Below are 20,971 nucleotides of genomic sequence, written 5' to 3'. Positions count from 1 at the left end.
AAAAAAAAATCCTACAATGTTTGGTAACAATACCGAGAATTATAGTGTTTGTATATGCTTTTTCACCAATTTATGTGTCTTCCGATTTTTAGAAACTAGTCTTTTATCTCTCTCAAGATTTCTCACTTTCACGAACGGTAGTCTTTGGTTGTATGCTGTGTTGATTTCTGGGCACGGGGCATAAATGGCCATAGCTCACTAGCTATTGTTTTTGGAAAAGATAAGTGTTTGGGTTTTATAGATAGTTTGAATCGGAGAACTTAATTATTGCATTATATCTAAAATATTGTATATTACTTTTGCCCTCTTAGGACTATGATAAATTCACTCCCATACACTTTTTTCGGCTTCTATGGCTGACAATGGAAAATATCTAGGAAAGACCTATACAACTACCAGAAAATAGAACCACCCACACTCTGCTATGAGCTGCAAACTGTTCACTGCTCTCAGAAAAATGTCTAATTCTTGGTTGAAGGGTGTAGACTGTGGGAGAATTTAGTCTTCAAATAACTTTTAGAGATTTTTTTTAAAAATATTTTTTTATTTATGGTTATAGTTATTGTTGGTGTATGCTTTACATTGTAGACTAAATAAATGTATGCAATGTTGTACACATTTGCATGAACACAAGGACGGACTGGGCCCCCACCTGGTCCTTTTTTTTTTTTTTTTGGTAGTTGGCCCCCCTTCTAAAACCTTAGGCCTCCCCTCCTTTCCAACCAACCTAGCCAGCTTAACCCAACTAACAACTATCCAATTCAAAAACTTAACAAAAACAATAAAAACATCACAAAGGTGATTGTATTTTAGCAAAAATAGTTATTTTACCACCAAAGAACCAAAAGATCATGTGTTATTTGAGAAGCTTAAGTTAAATTTTTTGCAACTATAGTAAATTGATATAAATACTAGTTGACTATAGTAAGTTAAAAATAAAATACAATATTTTATAAAGATTATCTCTATTCCTTCAATTGAAAAACTCAAATTCTCTCTCTTCTTTCATTATTTTAATGAGTTGTTTATATTATTTTAAAAAAAGTGGTAAAAAAATAGAACATTTGATATTAAGTGTATTACAAAGTAAGGTAGCAGTAAAATAGATAAAGTAGTTTTTTGAGGTGTTAAAAGTTAAATTTTTTAGCACCACTAATGTAAATGCTCTAACTTTAAAAAAAAAAAAAATATTCCTAATCAGCCTAGTATTAAAAAACAACATTATTATTGTTATTATTATTATTTTTAGTAGATGATTGCATCTTAATGTATTAAGAAATAATGATTTTGTGTATTTATAATTTATTAATACTATATGGATACCTATTTGGAGTATTTTTTATTTTTATTTTTTTGTTTATACTCCAAGCACCTCTAGCTTGAACTCTTGAATCCATCCCTACATGAACAGTTTACAATATTGTACGTATACTGTTCATGCAAATGAGTACAATTGTGTACATTTTACATGAACAATATAATGTAAACCATGAAGAGACATATAATTGTCCTAATTAATTTTTTTAACGTTCCATTATCTTGTCAAAACATGATTCATAATAAGTCATAACTCATACATACCAGGTTTCAAGATGTGCAAAATTAGGGAAAATGCGTTGGCTAGCTCTATGCTTATAGCTCAAAAAAAAAAAGAAAAAGAAAACATTCAGGCATCAAACAATGATTGTGTTCGATCCTGCCATGATAAGGTTTCAACCAAATTAATGGAAAACACGACTAAGACTAGAAGTCCAATTCAAAGCTTTTTGCAAGTTTAGATTATCACAGCTTATTGTTGTACCAGAAGACACCTTTGCTCTGGCCAGCTTCATCATCTGGTTCAACATAAATACACTCCTTTGCCTCCCTCCACATTGCCTTGTAAACTGGTGTAGCGTCAAACTGATAATAGTCTCCCAAAATCGGCTTAATCGCCTTTGTAGCTTCCATTGCATGGTAATGTGGGATTTTTGAGAACAAATGGTGTGCCACATGAGTATCTGCGATGTTATGGAAAACCTTGTTCAACATTCCATAATCTCGATCAACAGTTACCAAAGCTCCTCTCAACCAGTCCCACTCAGAAGAATCATAATGAGGTAATGAAGGGTGAGTGTGCTGCAAATATGCTATCAACACCAAAAATCCATTTACAACCAACAATGGTCCTCCAAAGCTACATAAAACCCAAGCAAGTCCTTTCGCCATGGCAAGACGGTAAAGCCCGTAAAAGACAGCAACAACACCTGCATCAGAAATGAATATTTGGAGCCGTTGACGATCCGAGTAGATGGGACCATAAGGGTCATAGTGGCTTGCAAACCGATCATAGGGCCTGCCTGAAACATTGAATGTGAAGTACAAAGGCCAGCGTAGAGTGAGTGTGACAACAAGTGTGAGGACTCGGCATGGTGGATTGTTAAGGTATTTGGAGTACCATCGGATGCTGGATTTTTGCTTCGGAACAAACAATTCATCCATCTCAAGGGAACCTATATTAGAATGGTGGCGGCCATGACTATACTTCCAAGAGAAGTAAGGGACAAGAAGACAGGAGTGGAGGATTAGACCCACTGTGTCATCGAGCCATCGGTAGTCACTGAAGGCATGGTGGCCGCACTCACGGGCTATGATCCAAACACCAGTTAGGACACAACCTTGCACAAACCCGTAAATTAGCCAAGCTGCCGTGGAAGAGAGAGGTTGATTAGGAAGGTGGTGGAAGTAATTGGTAGCAATGTAATAGAAGAGAGAGGCTATTATGAGGTCATAAACAACATAGGAGAAAGAGCGGAGAAGAGAACGCTGGAAACAATGAGGTGGGATGGCTTTTTTGATCTGGCAAAGGGTAAATGGTGGTTTTGAGTGTGGAACTCGCTTCACATTTTGTCAAAGATTGCAGCAGCAGCAGCAGCAGAGTATGCAGCAGCAGCATCAGTTGCAGCAGAAGTCAGACTTAGAACTAGAAGACAACGACATGTAGCTTTGTATAATTCATTGTATAAACTGAAGGTAGTTTAGCTCTATTGTATATAGTGTTCAGTATTACACGTGAGAGAGCACGTGAGTTTTAGTTTAGTGTTAAGTGAGTTAGTTAGGAGTTTGTTACTCTGTTAAGTTAGTAACCGATCCTCTGTTTTGTATATAAAGGGCAGAGCTGATGTAAACATTCATTAAGTGAATAAGAGTTCTCATTATCAACAAAATCTTATATGGTATCAGAGCAAGGCTCTCTCAAGTTCTAGAGTCTCGTTCTAGAAAATTCCCAAATTCTAGGGTTTCATTCTTGAGAGCTTTGAGTTGCTTTAATGGCGTCCACAGCCTCTGCACCAGATTCTCCTTCTACTTCGATTGAACGTGATCCAGCATTGGTAGAGGATATTCATAATCCTTTATATCTTCATCATGCTGAAAGCCCTGGAGCTATGCTCGTATCAGAGGTCTTGATTGGTGAAAATTACCATGCCTGGGTTCGATCTATAAAGAAGGCTCTGATTGTGAAAAATAAGTTTGGCTTCGTTGATGGCTCAATCACTTTATCTTCTCCATTGATCAAAACACCAGTGGCAGTTGATGCTTGGATTCGATGTGATAACATGGTTGGTTCATGGTTGATGAAAGCTGTCTCACCTCAGATCAGAGTAAGCATCACTTATAGAGACATGGCATTGGAGATTTGGAACGATCTCAGAGATACACACTCCCAAGGTAATGGACCTAAGGTTTTTGAGTTGCAGAAGGATATTGCATCAGTGAATCAAGGTGATTCTTCAATCACTTCTTATTTCACTCAATTGAAACTATATTAGGATCAACTCAAGAATTTCAGGCCTGCCCTAACTTGTTCTTGTGGGAAATGCACTTGCAATCTTTCACAAAGAATTGAGAATGTTCATCTTCAAGATTCTGTAATGCAATTTTTAATGGGACTCAACGATCCATATTCTCAAATTAAAGGGCAGATTCTGTTAATGGAACCACTTCCATCCATTAACAAAGCCTATTCTTTGTTGATTCAAGAAGAAAGGCAGAGGCGTGTGGGAAGTTCAAATACTCACATTGAGTCAACTGCTCTTGCTGTGAAAGGTTACAATGCTATTTCTTTTTCTGTGGGTAAGAATTTTAAGGCCAAGGATAGGCCTATCTGTAATCATTGTGGGAAACTTGGTCACACTGTGGAGAAGTGTTTCAAACTACATGCATTTCCTCCTGGTTTCAAACCTAAAGGAAAGACTTCAATGGTGAATTAAGTTGGTGTTCAAGAAGATCTTACAAAGAGAACTCAGTCAGTCATTGATGCTAATCAATTTCCCTTTACTAAGGAGCAATGTCAGCAATTTCTGGCTATGTTAGGCAATCAAATGCAAGCTACTCAGCTTAACATGGGAAATAAGGAGGTCCATATGGCTGGTAACATGATCAAGACTCATCCAGAATCTCAAGCATCACACCAAGAAACTGTTTCCCAGTCTAACAATGTTCTCAATATGTCAGGTATGACTTTTTTTGAAGGCATCAATTTGAAGCATTCCATTTTTTCTGCTCAAGTTGTACATAAGACAATTTTTAATGGAGATACTTGGATTATTGATACTGGGGCAACTGACCACATTGTGCATTCTGTTCATTTGTTTACAAATTTTACTGCCATTAGCACTAATGTTCAGCTTCCAAATGGTGAAACAGCTATGGTAACCCATATAGGTTCTATTTCCCTTTTAGCTGATCTAGTTCTTCATAATGTGCTTTGTGTCCCTTCTTTTTCTTTCAACCTTTTGTCAGTCAGTCAAATTACAAAATCTTCTTCCTGTTGCCTTATTTTCTTAGCCAATCTTTGTTTCATACAGGACCTTATTTGCTGGAGGACGATTGGTGTGGGTGAAGTTCATGATGGGTTATATTTGCTGCAGCAAAACCCCTCAGATGCTTGTACCTCTCCAATCAACTCTGGTTCATCCTTTCAATCCCTTTTCAATTCTGTTTTCAAGTCTTTTTTTAATAAATCACAATCTCCTGTAATCAATAATATTGTTGTACCTTCTTCCTTATGGCATCTCAAATTAGGACATCCCTCTGATGCTAAACTTTCTTCTTTAAAGAATGTACTTTCTGATGTTGTTTGTACTTTTAATAAAGATTGTGAGATTTTTCCACTTGCAAAACACAAAAGACTGCCTTTTCCTTTTCTTAATCACATTTCAGAATTACCTTTTGATATTGTGCACTGTGATATTTGGGGTCCGTATTCAGTTCCTACTGTTGAAGGCCACAAATACTTCCTTACAATTGTTGATGATTGTACTAGGTCAACTTGGCTCTATCTCATGAAGTCTAAGTCTGATACTAGGCCTCTTTTACAATCCTTTTATTTCATGATCAACACTCAGTTCAATAAATCTATTAAGGTTTTTAGAACAGATAATGGTCTTGAGTTTCAAATGACTGATTTCTTCAAGAGTCATGGTATTATACACCAACATTGTTGTGTTGCCACTCCACAACAAAATTCTGTTGTGGAGAGGAAACATCAACATATTTTGTGTGTTGCAAGGGCTTTGAGAATTCAGTCCAATGTTCCTATTGCCTATTGGGGTGACTGTATTCTTACAACAGTGCATCTCATTAATAGGCTTCCATCCCCTCTTCTTCATCATAAGACCCCCTTTGAGTTGCTTTATGGAAAGGTCCCTGATTATCATTCTCTTAGGGTGTTTGGTTGTCTCTGTTTTGCATCCACATTGGCTCATAACAGGTCTAAATTTGATCCTAGAGCCATCAAATGTGTTTTCTTGGGTTATCCTTTTGCTATTAAAGGTTACAAATTACTTGATTTACATTCTAAAAGAATTTTTGTTTCGAGGGATGTTACTTTTCATGAGTCTATTTTTCCTTTTCACTCTATTCCATCTTCAACTTTGTCTTCACCATCTGATCCTTTTTCTCACATTTGTACTCCTGGTGCCCCCCTTTTACCTATTGATGATCCTAAGGTCCATTCTCATACTGTTAATCCAGAATCTCAAATTCTTGAAGCTCATTTTTCTGATCTTCCAGAGGATTTGTCCATATACTTACCTAATGATATTGTTGATGATGCTATTTTAGAACCTGAACATACTCTTTCAACATTCCCTACTGCTTTTATCCCCTCTCATAGAAGGTCTACTAGAGTGTCTAAACCTTCTCCATATCTCCAATCCTACCAGTGCAATACAATTTCTACTCGGTATCCCATTTCTAATTTTGTTTCTTCTCACCATTTGTCTCCTAGCTATTCTTACTTCTGCAATAGCATTTCTACCCTTAAGGAACCTCAATTCTACCATCAGGCTGTTGGTGATCCTAACTGGGAAGCTGCTATGGCAGTTGAGATTGATGCATTAGAACAGAATCACACTTGGTCTGTGGTTCCTTTGCCACCAAATAAGAGGGTTGTTGGCTGTAAATGGGTATTTAAAATTAAATACAAGGTTGATGGTAGCATAGAGAGGTACAAGGCACGGTTGGTTGCCAAGGGTTTAGACTACACTGAGACTTTCTCCCCTGTGGCTAAAATGGTCACTGTCAAACTGTTTTTGGCATTGGCTGCTGTGCAAGGTTGGAGTCTTCACCAATTAGATTGTTAGGACATATATGTTTTAACTTGTTTAAGAACATATGTCACTTAGTTATGTAAATTGGCTAATCCTTTGACAAAACACACTTTGCTTGTAATTGGGTAGTTCTAGGTGTTTTTAATACTTCAAGAAACAATGTTTCAAGGTCAAGTGTTGAAGTCATCAAGTCTGTCCAAGAGAAAGCAAGTTGAAGTGCAAAATTTATAAAGCTCGACACCTCTCGATTGCTACCTCGACACCTGGCTATCAGTCGAGCTCTTCAGCTGATTCTTATCGCAATCTCGATAGCTTCTCGATAGCTGGTCGATCGATCGAGAAAGTTTCTGTCTTCTCGACACCTTCTCGACACCTCCTCGATAGCTGCTATCTGTTGAGATTCATTAAACCTCGACACCTCTCGACACCTCTCGATCGATCGAGGTTACGAGAAATCAGAATTTTCAGCTTTTTGATTTTTGGGCCAGGCTTATGTATTTGAGTAGGGTTTCTTTTCTCACAACCCTAGACTTATATAAGGCTTATTTTAAAGGCCATCACATAAGAGAATACAAGGAGAACATATGTAAAAAGGTGATAGATGCCTTATTCTCTCTGAAAGAAGCTACTACGTCTTTGCGCCTTAGGGTTTTGTAACCAAGTGCTTCTTGATCTTCATTGTTGATGAAGTGAAGAACTTTGCAGCCAACATTCTTCTTTCTTAAGTTGGTGAGTGAGTCACGTACTAGGATTCGTGCAAAGGAGTTAATCACGTACTGGGATCCGTGCAACAAAAAGGGTGGCGTTCATATATTGAAGAGTTCAGAGGTTCTGAAGCGGTAGAAGGTTTCTGCTGTGAGTTCATCTACGGGGATTGTAGAGTCTAGAGACAAAGGTTTTGTACTAGATCTGAAACTTCTCTTTTCTATAGTGGATTGCTTTTCGGGAAGGTTTCCCCCAGGTTTTTTACTGTGAAACTGGTTGGTTTCATTGGTTTTCCTGGGTCATCATATCTTGTCTTATTTACTTTTCCGCTGCATTCATTATTGACATGATATTGATGTTTGTTTGTTTTAACAAGGTTTGTTCATAATAAATCTAACTAACAACTTGGGTTTAAAACTTGTTAATTCTATCAACCGGGGTCTATATTTCCCAATAAGTGGTATCAGAGCGGGTTCACTCTGATTGGATTAATTTCCTAAGTGTGATCCATTGACCCCTGTTGTCATGGATAGAGGACAATCTTTATTTATACATCCTTTATTTGATGGAACTAATTATGCGTACTGGAAAGTTCGTATGAAAGTGTTCTTGCAGGCTCTAGGTGAACAGGTATGGCAAGCTATTGAAGTTGGCTGGATTAAGCCGAAGGAAGCACCTGTGGAATGGGATGATGCAACAATTGTAGCTACAAATTTAAATAGTAGGGCCTTGAATGCTTTGTTTTGTGGGGTGACTAATGAAGAATTCAAGAAAATTTCATCCACTAAAGTTGCCAAGGAAGCATGGACCATTCTTGAGACCACCTATGAAGGTACCAAGGCAGTAAAGACTGTGAAGCTTCAACAACTCACTAGTAATTTTGAAGAAATAAGGATGGAGGAGGATGAGACCTTTGATGAGTTCTATGCCAAACTCAAGGATATTGTGAATTCTGCTTTCAACCTTGGAGAATGTATTGCAGAATCCAAAATTGTTAGAAAAATCCTTAGGTCCTTACCTGAAAGATTCCATGCTAAGATCACTGCTATTGAAGAAGTCAAGGACATTGATCAAATTCCTTTGACTGAGCTTGTAGGGAACCTTCAAACCTATGAGATGGGATTAAGCTCAATGGGAAAAGGTGGAAAGAGTAAAAACTTGGCTCTTAAGGGTATAGAGGAAGAGATTGAGGACTCTGAAACCGAAGATGAAGATAAAGATGATGATGAGGATGAGGATCTATCATTCATAACTGATGAGATTATCAAGCTTCTTCAGTTCAGGAAAAAGGATAAGGGCAAACCTCCTAGGAAATCTAAATCCTCTAGGAAGGGCAAGAATGAAAAAACTCCTTATTCAATGCCATGAGTGCAAAGGTTTTGGTCATATGAGGATAGAGTGCCCAAACTACCTCATGAAAGAAAAGACCAAGGAGTCAAAAGATAAAGGGTTGGTTGCTACCTGGAGTGATACTGAGGATGACTCTTCTGATGAGTTTGTGGATGAATGTCATCAAGTTATGGCCTTTGCTGCCACAACCGATAAGGTGATTGTGGAGAGTGCTAGTGACAGTGAGGATTCTTCTGATGATGAAGTACCTAAGAAGATGACCCTTCAGGAAGCCTCTGATAAGACTGGCTTAAGATATGCTGTTTCCTCCAGCCCTTCCTCTTCCACGGCTTCTGGATCAAGGACTGTCTTTGTGCCACAATCTGAGAAAGGTAATAAAGGTATGAAATCCAAAACTATTCTGGTTAATTCTAAATCCTTTGTTAGACCTCATGTTTGTCACCATTGTGGTGTTGCTGGACACATTCGTCCTAATTGCTTTAAGTTGTATCCTTATAAGCAATTGTCCAAACGGTCACAAGTTTCCTCTCAAGGACCTACACATTTGTTTGGAGAGTTATTAAAAGTCTTGAGCTTTTTAACTCAATTTCAGGAGAATTCTAATTCTTCAATGTCCTTTAGTAGACATACTAGGACACGTGCCTTTTCATCTTCACGGCCAAAGACTCGTGCTGTGTGGGTGAGAAAGGAGCCTAAGACTTAATTGTCTTTTCTGTTTGTCCTCTGCTTTGATTCTTTCTATCTAAAGTAGGACTTTTTGCTTGATTTCTTATCTGCTTTTGGAATCATGCTTTCATGCATCTGCATATTTCTATCATGTTTTCATGCATATGCATCTTTCTTTTATGCATACATGTTGTTTATCTGTTTTTGTTTGGTTGTTTAGTTTTTATTTGGTTTTGTTTTCAAAATAAAATAAAAAGGAAAAATCAGAAAAATACAAAAACATTGTGTGTTTGTGTACTGATTGAGTTCTAAACTTTGTATCTCTTGTAGCTTAGATGAGCATCTCTATGTAAAATCTCTCAAGTGAGCTTTGTGGCTCTTGTTTGTGATGAGTAAGATTAGGTTATCTCTTAAAACTTAACACTCATATCACTCTTTTTGACGGGTAGGACTAGAAAATCCTAAGAGAAAGGCATAAATAACCATCTCACCACTGTTGCCCGCCAATCATAATATGACACCTGTATGCTTCGGCATAGCAAAAGTGCAGTGTCAAAGACATTCGTATGCTTCGGCATAGCAAAAATGCGATGTCAATGCTTAACATCTTGGGTATTTCTTTTCTCTCTTTTATATACCCATGTATGATATGCTAAAATAAAAGAAAATATGCAAAAAAATAAAAAACAAAAAGATTAAAAATGCTTAAATATGGTTGCAAGCGTGTATTCTAGGAGATGTGGGAGTTATAGGATGTACCTCGAAGGTGATAGTCCCCATCAAACAGTTATGATTGTGTGTGAGTTAAAAGTTATTTTCTCATATCTTAGATTGTCATAACATGTATACACATATGCAATCTTGCGATATTTTTCACACACAACACGCAATATTCTTTGCTACTTTTGATACATATGCAGGTACAATGTGATTTGGCCATCACAAAGGTTTTACATGTGTTAATGTATGCTCACTAAACTGTCTTGACTTGTTTTTGAAATATAAAATTGGTTAGACTTGTTTAGTGTGTGTGTGTGTGTGTTTTGGGTTTTATGTGCTTAACATTTTTTCTTGTTTTTCACATGTTTTGCATCCTTCTATTATCTTGTCATCCATAGCATCTTGTTTCATTACATTCATGCATTTATATGGATTTCTTTGTGCCCCTTGATCATCCTTGATCATCTTTATGTTTCTCGAGTGAAGCTTTCTAGTTTCTGGTACCCTTTGTCAATCATGACAAAAAGGGGGAGAAATTGTGGAAACTTTTGTGGTTTCTGTTTAAGATTCTACAAGTTAGGGGAGAAATACATTCCTTTGTAAGGGGAGATGTGTTTCATTTTGTTAAGGGAGTGTTTACTTCCTTCTTCTTGTACCTTGGGTCTTGTGACCATGTTTACATACATTGTGCTTATCTTCTTTATATGCTGATGTATGTTTCTTTCACCTATCTCTACATGTGTTGTTTCTTTTCCTTCTTTATACACATGTTTCTTTACTTGTATGCAATCTATTATTTCTGTTTCACACTAAGATGCCTTGATGAGTTTTGTTTAAAGTGTTTCAGAAATACAGGTTGTCAAAGTCTACTTGCCATAAACTCTCTTCTTGCAAAGTTTTTCAAGAGTTTGTGTTAGGATAGATTTTATTGTATTCAACAAGTGAATATGAGTTGAGTGTTTATGACTTCTCTCATATGCTCATTTGTTTGTTGTGGTTTTGTCACGGATTGCCAAAGGGGGAGATTGTTAGGACATATATGTTTTAACTTGATTAAGAACATATGTCACTTATTCATGTAAATTGACTAATCCTTTGACAAAACGCACTCTACTTGTAATTGGGTAGTTTTAGGTGTTTTTAATACTTCAAGAAACAATGTTTCAAGGTCAAGTGTTGAAGTCATCAGTCTGTCCAAGAAAAGCAAGCTGAAGTGCAAAGTTTTTAAAGCTCGACACCTGCTCGATAGCTACCTTGACACCTGGCTATCTGTCGAGATCTTCAGCTGATTCTTATCGCAATCTCGATAGCTTCTCGATAGCTGGTCGATCGATCGAGAAAGTTTCTGTCCCCTCGACACCTTCTCGATAGCTGTATCTGTTGAGATTCATTAAACCTCGACACCTCCTCGACACCTCTCGATCGATCGAGGTTACGGGAAATCAGAATTTTCAGCCTTTTGATTTTTGGGTCAGGCTTATGTAATTGAGTAGGGTTTCTTTTCTTACAACCCTAGACTTATATAAGGTTTATTTTAAAGGCTGTCACATAAGAGAATACAAGGAGAACACATGCAAAAAGGTGATTGATGCCTTATTCTCTCTGAAAGAAGCTACTGCGTCTTTGCGCCTTAGGGTTTTGTAACCAAGTGCTTCTTGATCTTCATTGTTGATAAGTGAAGAACTTTGCAGCTAACATTCTTCTTCCTTAAGTTGGTGAGTGAGTCACGTTTGAGATTCGTGCAAAGGAGTTAGTCACGTACTGGGATCCGTGCAACAAAAGGGTGGCGTCCATATATTGAAGAGTTCAGAGGTTCTGAAGCGGTAGAAGGTTTCTGCTGTGAGTTCATCTACGGGTATTGTAGAGTCTAGGGACAAAGGTTTTGTATTAGATCTGAAACTTCTCTTTACTATAGTGAATTGCTTTTCGGGAAGGTTTCCCCCCAGGTTTTTTACTGTGAAACTGGTTGGTTTCATTGGTTTTCCTGGGTCATCATATCTTGTCTTCTTTTATTTTTCCGCTGCATGATTTTGACATGATATTGATGTTTGTTTGTTTTAACAAGTTTGATTCATAATAAATCTAATTAACAACTTGGGTTTAAAACTTGTTAATTCTATCAACCGGGGTCTAAATTTCCCAACAGGCTAAACTATTATTTTGTTGTTTATATATTTCTCATAGTTTGGGTTGTCCAATAACTTAATGGACCCGATCCATCTATTTGACTTGGTTTGAACCAGTTAGCAACATGTTATTCGATGTGAAACCTAATTGGTTTTGGTAGGATATTGGGTATATGGGCTTAAAACTTTGAAACCGCCCAACCTATTTTTACTCTTTCATCTTTGATGATTGCTAGAGATTGTAGTAGTTCATGTTGAGATTTAACCCTTTCGGGATTTTTTTACAAAATAATACCATGCTGCTAACAATTTTGTTAGTTAGCAACGTTTCCAAACTATTTAGGAAACTATCATCTCAATTCTAAGAGATTCGAGTTCAATTAAGAACTCAAGCCTAATAGACTCGATTTCGGTGCTCTGGTTGTAGTTGACATGGACTTCGTAAGCCATGTGTACCTAAAACTCGAGTCTTTAAGACTCGAGTTCCTTAAGTGAAATCGAGCCTTAAAGGCTCGAGTTTGAGGTTCTGGTGGATATTAATCCACATGGTCTCTCGGTGGTCCCTGTTTCCCCTAATACAACCCCGGCTCCTTCTCATCTGACCCTACACAATCCTAACTCACAGCTCTCTTACTCTCACTCTCTCACACAATCCTAAATCATAGCTCTCTTACTCTTGCTCTCTCATAGTAGCTCTTACTCTCACACTCTCAGTCTCTCTCACGGTCTAAATAAATTTACATTTCAGGTAAGGATTTTATAAATTTGCACTTTGGAACTTCTAACAATTTTATTTATTTATTGAGTGAGATTTATTACAACTTTATTAAGATATTATCATAAATATTGTGAATATTTATTTAGTTGTTAGTGTAAATTAATTATTTGCTAGGTTTTTATAAAACACACACCAACCCAAGAAATGCCACCAGCAACCTGCTGGTTCTCGACCAATTGATAGGAGATGACATTGATAATACAAGTATGGAGATACAATTTGAAAACTATTGATATAAACTATCCAATAGACATTACATTCATTAAATAAATAAGTTGTTATCATAAATAATATTGTATAACTAAAAGAAAAGAAATGGACATATAAAAAAATGACATACAAATTCAAACATATATTCATAGGGAATTACAATTTTTTTAAAATTGAAAATGGCTCATTTCTAATGATACACCAACAATCAAAGGGTTTGCTATAAAAACCCATTTTGATGAACAATTCATAACCCAAATGCATAATTTATGCCGTAACCCACCAATAGTTTAACCCACCAAAACAAAAAAAACAAAACGGACTCACAAAACAAAAAATGCATAATTTAAGCATTTAACAAAGAAACTGAACGCATAATTTAGGACCCAAATCAGGCACAAATCGATTTTCAGCTAAACACAAATAGAGCACAACCTAATTGAGTGTATGGAGAAATGGGTTACCTTTTTCTAGTGAGTGTGTGACTGTTTCACGAGTTTCTGGGTTTGGGTATTTGACTGTTCTAGTGTTTCTATTTGACTGTGGGTTTGTGAGGAAGAAGCTAGGACTAATGGGTAGGGGGTTTCGGTGAGGTAGGGTGGTTGGAGCGTTTGGGTAAGTGTGTGGGTTTCGGTGAGGAAGAAGCTTAGATTGTGTGTGTTTCAGTGAGGAAGAATTGAGGAGTGTTTGGGTTATGGATTTCAGTGAGGAAGAATTGAGGAAAAAGAAGCCTGTTGTAGAAACTTAATTTTGCACCCATAGTTTAATCTAGAAAGATGACTAGAGTGACCATTCATTTACCCAAAATTTAGAGTTGCATTACATGCATTAATTCATTCATTACATATCATAAAAATGATCTTGAGGTTCTAAGGGTCGAGACGGTATGTTCAATTTCCAAATCTGGCCGTCGGATTGAAAGATATCGCATGTTCAAGTTTACATAGTTTGCATGCATTTTGTTTGGGTGGAACTAACCACGCATGATTAATTTAAATTAATTCTGATTGGCTAAACAATTAAAATTAATTAAATAATTTTGTGATTAGTTGTTAGTTAGTGTTAAAAATAGACTTGCTTGCATGTGGATAAAGTGGATAATTAGATAACAATGAAAGTGTGGATAATCAAACCTTTTTGGAATACTTATCCACAAGGTAATTATCACTTTAAAGACCTGAATATCCAGAAAAAGGGATTAATTTTTCGAATACGGATTAAAAATGCATCTAAGTGCAATTCTCGGCTCAAAAACCCTAAAAAAGGAGTCCAAATTGGACTAAAATTTAAACGCGGGTTCGGCACATGAAAAGTGTTGATTGGCACTCCCCAAGTGCTGATCGCCACTTCTCAAGTGCCGATTGGCCCAAATTGCTGGCACGGCCTGAGGACTCTTGAATTGAGATAAACCTTACCCTTTTCGATTTTTTAAAGATAAGGACACATCCCAATTCGTATCTGATCATTTAGCTAATTTTTTGAAGCATTCCAACCTCTATAAATAGAGGATACCTCTCAAAATTCAGCACACTTTCTGAGCCCTCTCTTTCTGGCTCTTCTCTTCTGATTTTCAAATCCCCTTACATTAAAGACGTTCTGGAGGCTCTTGCCTTAGGAATTCCTTTTTTTAAGTAAAGTATTTTAGGCTTCAAAGAGTTGAATAAATTTCTTTGAAACCTAAAATATTCTTTCAACTAGAAGAGTATGCTCATGCAAGAGGTATTCTATTTTTTTTTTTTTCCTTTCTTTCTTTTCTTCTCCATTAGTTTTGTTGATGATGCATGAATATGTTTAACATATTCTTAGATGATTGTTTATTGTGGTTCTCTTTCTTAAATTTGAAAGTCTGCTAATGTCTATAAAAAATTTCTTTAAAAAACTAAAAAAAACTGATCCGATCTTTCAGATTTGATTTTTCTAAACCAAAAATTGATCAGATCTTTTAGATCTGATTTTTCTAAACCCAAAAAAAAAAAAAAAAAAAACTAATCTGATCTTTCAGGTCTAATTTTTTTTAAACCAAAAACTAATCTGTATTTTTCAAATCTGAATATGATTTTTCTAAATTCAAAACTGATATGTATTTTCATTAATACAGATCTGATTTTTTAGAAAAAGTTTACTTTAACACAAAGCAAATTTTGAAATTTAATAAAAGGACTGAAATTTAGTTTTTTATGAATGTGATGCATGCGCAATAAATTCATTTTATGAATGTGTTTTTAATTTTTTTAATTCATAAAAACAAATCTAATTTTTCTTGATAAAATCACCATTTTTTAACTTTACACAAAAATAGATCTGATATTTTTTTAGAAAATCTTTTTCCTTTTAATTTTTTTTATTCATAAAAACAGATCTTATTTTTCTTGATAAAATCACTTTAAAAAAAAAAAACTTTACACAAATACAGATCTGATTTTTTTAGAAAAAGTTTACTTTGACACAAAACTGTAGATTTTGAAATTTAATAAAAGGACTGAAATTTAGTTTTTTATGAATGTGATGCATGCGTAATAAATTCTTCTCTCTCTCTCTCTCTCTCTCTCTCTCTCTCTCTCTCTCTCTCTCTCTCCAATAAAATTTAGAGAATAAATTATACATATTTAGTATAAGTTTTATATGAGTTTTGATTATCATGATTCATGATAATCTCTTTTAAGAGAATGAATAATTTGAATTATTTATTTAAATAAAAAATATACATACACACATATATGTATATATTTATTTATTTTACTTAAATGTATAATCAACTCCATGCAATTCATTTAAAGCAATGACATTAAAACAAATAATTGCCCTAAAGATTACATTTGTATATTTATAGCCTTTATGTTTAAGAAGACTTTTCCTTAAATTTAGCTATACCAAAATAGACTAAAATGCTACATTAATGTGGTTCAACAAGATATACATTACTGTATTTTTTTTTTTAAACCTTCTCCTCTCCCATCGTGTGTGTGTGTGTGTGTGTGTGTGTGTGTGTTAAAATTATTTAGTATTCTAAAACAAAAAATGTGGTTCAACAAGTTTCTAAAAATAATATATGGTTGAACAAAAGCGTAGCAACAATAAATACTGTGTTTAAGATTTTAGATATTACGAGTTTGAGATTTATATATATTTTAATAGAGATAAGTTCAAGTTACACCTTGTGTAACTTGATAAGAGTTACACCATTTGTAGACCGTAGATTTGTAATTGATCTAATGGTTAAGAAAATAGCATTAAGTGCTAATTGACTTACACCTCATTCACTTAATTAATACCTGTAAGGACTCAATTTGAATTGAGTGTTGGGTTTTCAGCCCAACAAGCCCAAACAATAAATTTATAGAGAGTGGGCTGACAGGCTTAGGTGCTGGCCGTTGATCACCATGCCCAAATTTATCTTTAAAAATGGCTAAGTATTTTCTTACAAATGAGGGAATGCTCCTCGGCCTGTGGCCGAGGAGGCCTTTGTTCTTCCCCCCCTCTTTTTGGCGGTACTAGCTCTTCTTTTATAGTTTTCATCTTCCTATCTTTTGCTTCCATCTGTTGATTGTCTATTCGCCTTTTTCTCTGGTCGTCCATCCCATCAGAGGCTTTATCGATACTCAAGTAGCTCACTCTGATCAACGTTATCCTGCCAAGGGGTTACCTCTCCATTAATGCGGCCAGGGGGGTTAGTTGAGGGCATTAAATGCGAGAGTGACAGCTTACCTTGGGGTTAGCCACTCCCTGGAATCACTCTTGTCAGGCCGAGGACAAGGTATCCTCGGCGTGGTTTCAAGAGAATAGGCTTCCCCCCTTCTCCTCAGAAATAGCTTGCGCTCCTCGGCATGGGCCTTGGGCCTACTATATGATGGGCCGAGGCTATCAGGCCCACGGACCCCACAATACCAATTTTGTTTCTTTCTCCTTATTTATTATTTAAAACCTTTTACATATATTCCTTTTGTCGCCAATGAATTTACAAATATATTTGCAAACTTTTTTTTTTTTTTTTTTTTTGAGTTCGTACTACTCTTTTTTTTTTGGTTCCCCCTTCTTTTAAGCCGATCATACTCTTATAGTCTTATTAATTGTGAATATATATCATGTCTCCTTAAAAATAAATAAATGGCTAAGTGTTGTTTAATGACTGACCAAGCTTATAATTTTTTGATCTGATATAAAATTTAATCTTCACAGAGACAATGTGGGACCAAGGTACTTTGTACTTCCCTCAGCAATTTTTAATCTAATGACTAACCAAACTTGTAATTTATCTGATGTCACTAGTGCTAATCTAATTTCTGTTAGATTTTTTGTCCATTCAGAAGATGTGTCTATCATAACTTTGTATTTTTCTCATTCACGGACAGTAATAAAATCTACGATGATAATCAATGTGTCCGATGTTGGTATTGTCCTAAACGATGGTTTGGTTCATCGAGCTTGGATCACCTACGATGGTCCACGTCGTTGGATGGACATTCGTTTAGGATCAAAAGATGAAGATTACCCAACAAAACCAATCTTCTCTGAGCAACTTGATCTCTCATCGTTTCTCAATGAATACATGTTCATAGGATTTTCAGCTTCCACAGGCAATTTGACTCAAATCCACGTCTTGTCATGGAATTTCGCGTCCACAAGCCAAGCCTTTCTTCGTATTCCTTCAATAGAAGCATGTGACAGAAAGATCATTGTCGAGGATGGTTCTAGGACTAGGAAAGCTCGTCAGAACCACCAGGCAACTTCTTGATTTTTGTGGCTGTGGTAGCGTAGAGAGAGAGTCAGATGTAATATTTTTTTTTGGATTTAAAGATAGATATAAAATATAATAAATGAGAAATAATTAGTGAGATCCTAATCAAAATATTAGCATTAATGAGAGTCTTTTTTTACCATTGAATCTACTTAAATCCAATGGTTTTAAAAAGGCTTACACCAGGTGTAACTTGAACCCATCTCATTTTAATAAATTTAAATTTAGATTAGATGCTTTTAACCCAAACATGTCTTTCTCCCATTATATAAGTACACAAAAATAGATTGAAGTAGACCATTAATATGAACCGAAGTAATTTGAATGGACTGAATTTGACCAAATGGACAGAATATGACTGAATAGGAACAAGGTGGACAGAATAGAATCAAATGGACTGAATAAGAACAAATGGACTGAAGTGGACCTAATGGACCAAATGAGACCAAATTGGACCGAAGTAGTGCAATGTTGGACTGAATAGGACCGAAGTGGACAGAATGAACCGAATAGGACTAAAGAAGGAAAAATGGACCGAATAGGAGCAACATAGACCGAATAGCTCGATAGGACTGAAGTGGAACAAAGTGCACAAAATTGACCGAATAAGACCAAATAATACCAAAGTAGACAGAATGGACCGACTATGACCAAAATGGACAGAATAGGATCAATGTGGACCAAATAGGGCCAATGTGAACTGAATAAGACCGAATTGGACCGAAAAGAACTTTAATGGATAGAATGGACTAAATAGGACCGAATTTCTAATGTCTATTTTAGTATTATCTTTGTATTTTTTAACTCAAAACTAAAAAGTTTAGCCCAAATATAATAAAATTTTATACTTTTAAACCCAAAAATTAAGAGAAGAAATGAATTTTTGAATTAAAATTGAAAAGAAAACATACAAAAAGAATCAATTTAAGGCCCAACTAGTCTAAAATGGACTAAAAGGGGATCAAAATTGACCATGTGGACCGAATTGGACCGAATATAAATTATTTAATTTTTAGGGAGAACAAATTATCTTCAAAAAAATTTAGAGAAAAAATTATACGTTATATTACAATACAAAATAATTATTTATTCCCATGCATCGCGTGGGTCTATGACTAGTAATAATAATATTAATAAACATGTAACATGAGGGTGCAAAATGGTGCACGACCCTAATACAGCCAAGTTATACATGAAGAAACGAAAGAAAACTAACATCCTTCACCAGAAGTTCACATCCTTCAAATATATGAGAGTTCCATTCATGCCAAACACACCAAATATGGGGCAAAGGCATAACATTCCAAGATCATAGCATTCTTATATACTTCCCAACTTTCCAGTAAGCTAAAAACTATCACATTCTAAGGCATAACCCCACATCACACCAAAGATCTCTCCCTAGAGGACAATGAGAGAAAATGATTCACAGTCCACTCTTACTCATGAAACAGTAGTCTACTATAATTAAAATACCATGACCGAGTCTTAGAGCACCTTATATCTGCACATGTTTTAAGGAAGGCAATGAAACATAACATTGCAAATGGAGATTAATTTACAGGTGGCAATTTTGAGAACTATAGGTAAGGCCAAGTGGTCCATTGCTGCCACAAGCAACTTCCTCCATCTCCATCATGTTCTATCAACAAACCCTAAAGCATGGTGATATAGGCTTTTTCAAATTCTGTACAATCTAGAGGACACACTTGCCCTGAAACATGTTCAGACACGTAGTATCACAACCATCCCAGACAACACCATTCAATCTGTTCTACCTACAAAGGCCTTCCCCATTCTCAAACCAACAGTTTCAGAGCTAGGTGCAATCATCAAGTTTCCACTATCAGACATGTAGAAATAGTTGTAGTTGATCCTAGTAACCAAATCTGCCAAATGAGGAAAGTGCCCCACATTGAGCTTGAAAGATAGGACCTGCGTAGAACACCACAAACTATAACATGCCCGTTTTAAGGTGGTGAATGTAAGAAAGAAAGCATGTATTTGTGGGTGCAACTACTTGAGGATGCACATCTACTTGAGCATATATTTGTGCTTACAGAAAAGATGTTGTACAGTCAGAAAACCAGAGTTCAATGCAAACTTTGACATTCACATTATAAAGAATCAATACTAGGATAAATAGAAGCTTACTCTGAGTAGGAAAGCAATGCAATCATCAAACTGTTTCTCAATACGGTCAACTTCCATTTCACATCTGGCCTTGATTGCAGAAACTGCTCCACCACTACTAAGAGTTTGCTGTATGGAGTAGAAATCAAGAGCTAATCCAAGGATAATATTGATTCGGCTTGCAATCAGAGCCCACTGAATTCAAAGAGATCACGAGAAGATACTCAGCATTACCTCAAAACAATCACTGAATTACACAAGATCCAAGCATTTAGGTCACAACAACCAAAAAAGAAAGGCAAAAGTTACCCACTAGTTTATCTGGGACAACAAAGCACTGCCGTTGAATTGACAATAAGTAGGCCTCATGTACTTCTATGACTTCATCCCAGGATCGAGCGGCAGCCATACCTTCACACAGTTCACGCCAGGCACTATGATATACCTGATTACTAAATCCTAGTCAGATATCTAACAAGTTCTTATTCTTTTGAAAACATAAACTTAGATGCAAAATGGTACATGCATAACTACTAATTCATGGTGTCTACAACCATGTGAAAAGGAACATAATGCTTTGGAGTCGGCTAATAAAATCTCTTGTTATAGAACAAGGAACTTTGAACCAAATCCTTCCTACACCAAGGGAGATGGTTTAGGAAAGGGAGAGGAGGTTACCTCCCATTGTGTAGCCCATACCAATAGGCCTCCAATTGAAAAAGTAATATAATCCATAATTAAGACAATACCACCCTTATTAGTAAAATGCACTGCATTTATAAATTTAAAAACAAAAAAACCAATATGCTGTAGAACCCATTTATTGTGTATGGTAACTAACATAAAAGTCCATAATCCCTAATAACAAATGAGTTGCTTTTAGAGTCTTGAGAATGCATTTGAAGCACTACGAAACCAGAAACAGAAGCAACCATAAAACTTAATTTTTGTCTGG

The 20,971-nt window shown here is 35.9% G+C and overlaps 2 protein-coding genes across 2 annotated transcripts; both read right to left on the bottom strand.

Annotated features, from left to right (window-relative positions):
- Positions 1 to 1,782: 1,782 nt before the first annotated feature.
- On the bottom strand, positions 1,783 to 13,131 carry LOC112012330 (delta(12)-fatty-acid desaturase FAD2). The gene is made up of 3 exons (XM_065767863.1): positions 13,072 to 13,131; positions 12,861 to 12,887; positions 1,783 to 2,877 (listed from the first exon to the last, which is right to left on the bottom strand). The coding sequence occupies exons 1-3, from the start codon at positions 13,129 to 13,131 to the stop codon at positions 1,783 to 1,785; spliced, it is 1,182 nt and encodes a 393-aa protein (XP_065623935.1).
- Positions 13,132 to 19,103: 5,972 nt separating this feature from the next.
- On the bottom strand, positions 19,104 to 20,502 carry LOC136065121 (uncharacterized). The gene is made up of 3 exons (XM_065767864.1): positions 20,330 to 20,502; positions 20,038 to 20,211; positions 19,104 to 19,818 (listed from the first exon to the last, which is right to left on the bottom strand). Exons 1-3 carry the CDS (start codon positions 20,423 to 20,425, stop codon positions 19,648 to 19,650), a joined length of 441 nt encoding a protein of 146 aa, XP_065623936.1. The 5' UTR covers positions 20,426 to 20,502; the 3' UTR covers positions 19,104 to 19,647.
- Between the last annotated feature and the right edge of the window lie 469 nt (positions 20,503 to 20,971).

This window comes from Quercus suber, unplaced genomic scaffold (genome assembly GCF_002906115.3).
Source record: "Quercus suber isolate HL8 unplaced genomic scaffold, Cork oak 2.0 scaffold_855, whole genome shotgun sequence".
NCBI lineage: Eukaryota > Viridiplantae > Streptophyta > Magnoliopsida > Fagales > Fagaceae > Quercus > Quercus suber.
Note: the sequence above shows the minus strand (reverse complement) of the source record. Positions and strands in the feature narration are given on the sequence as shown.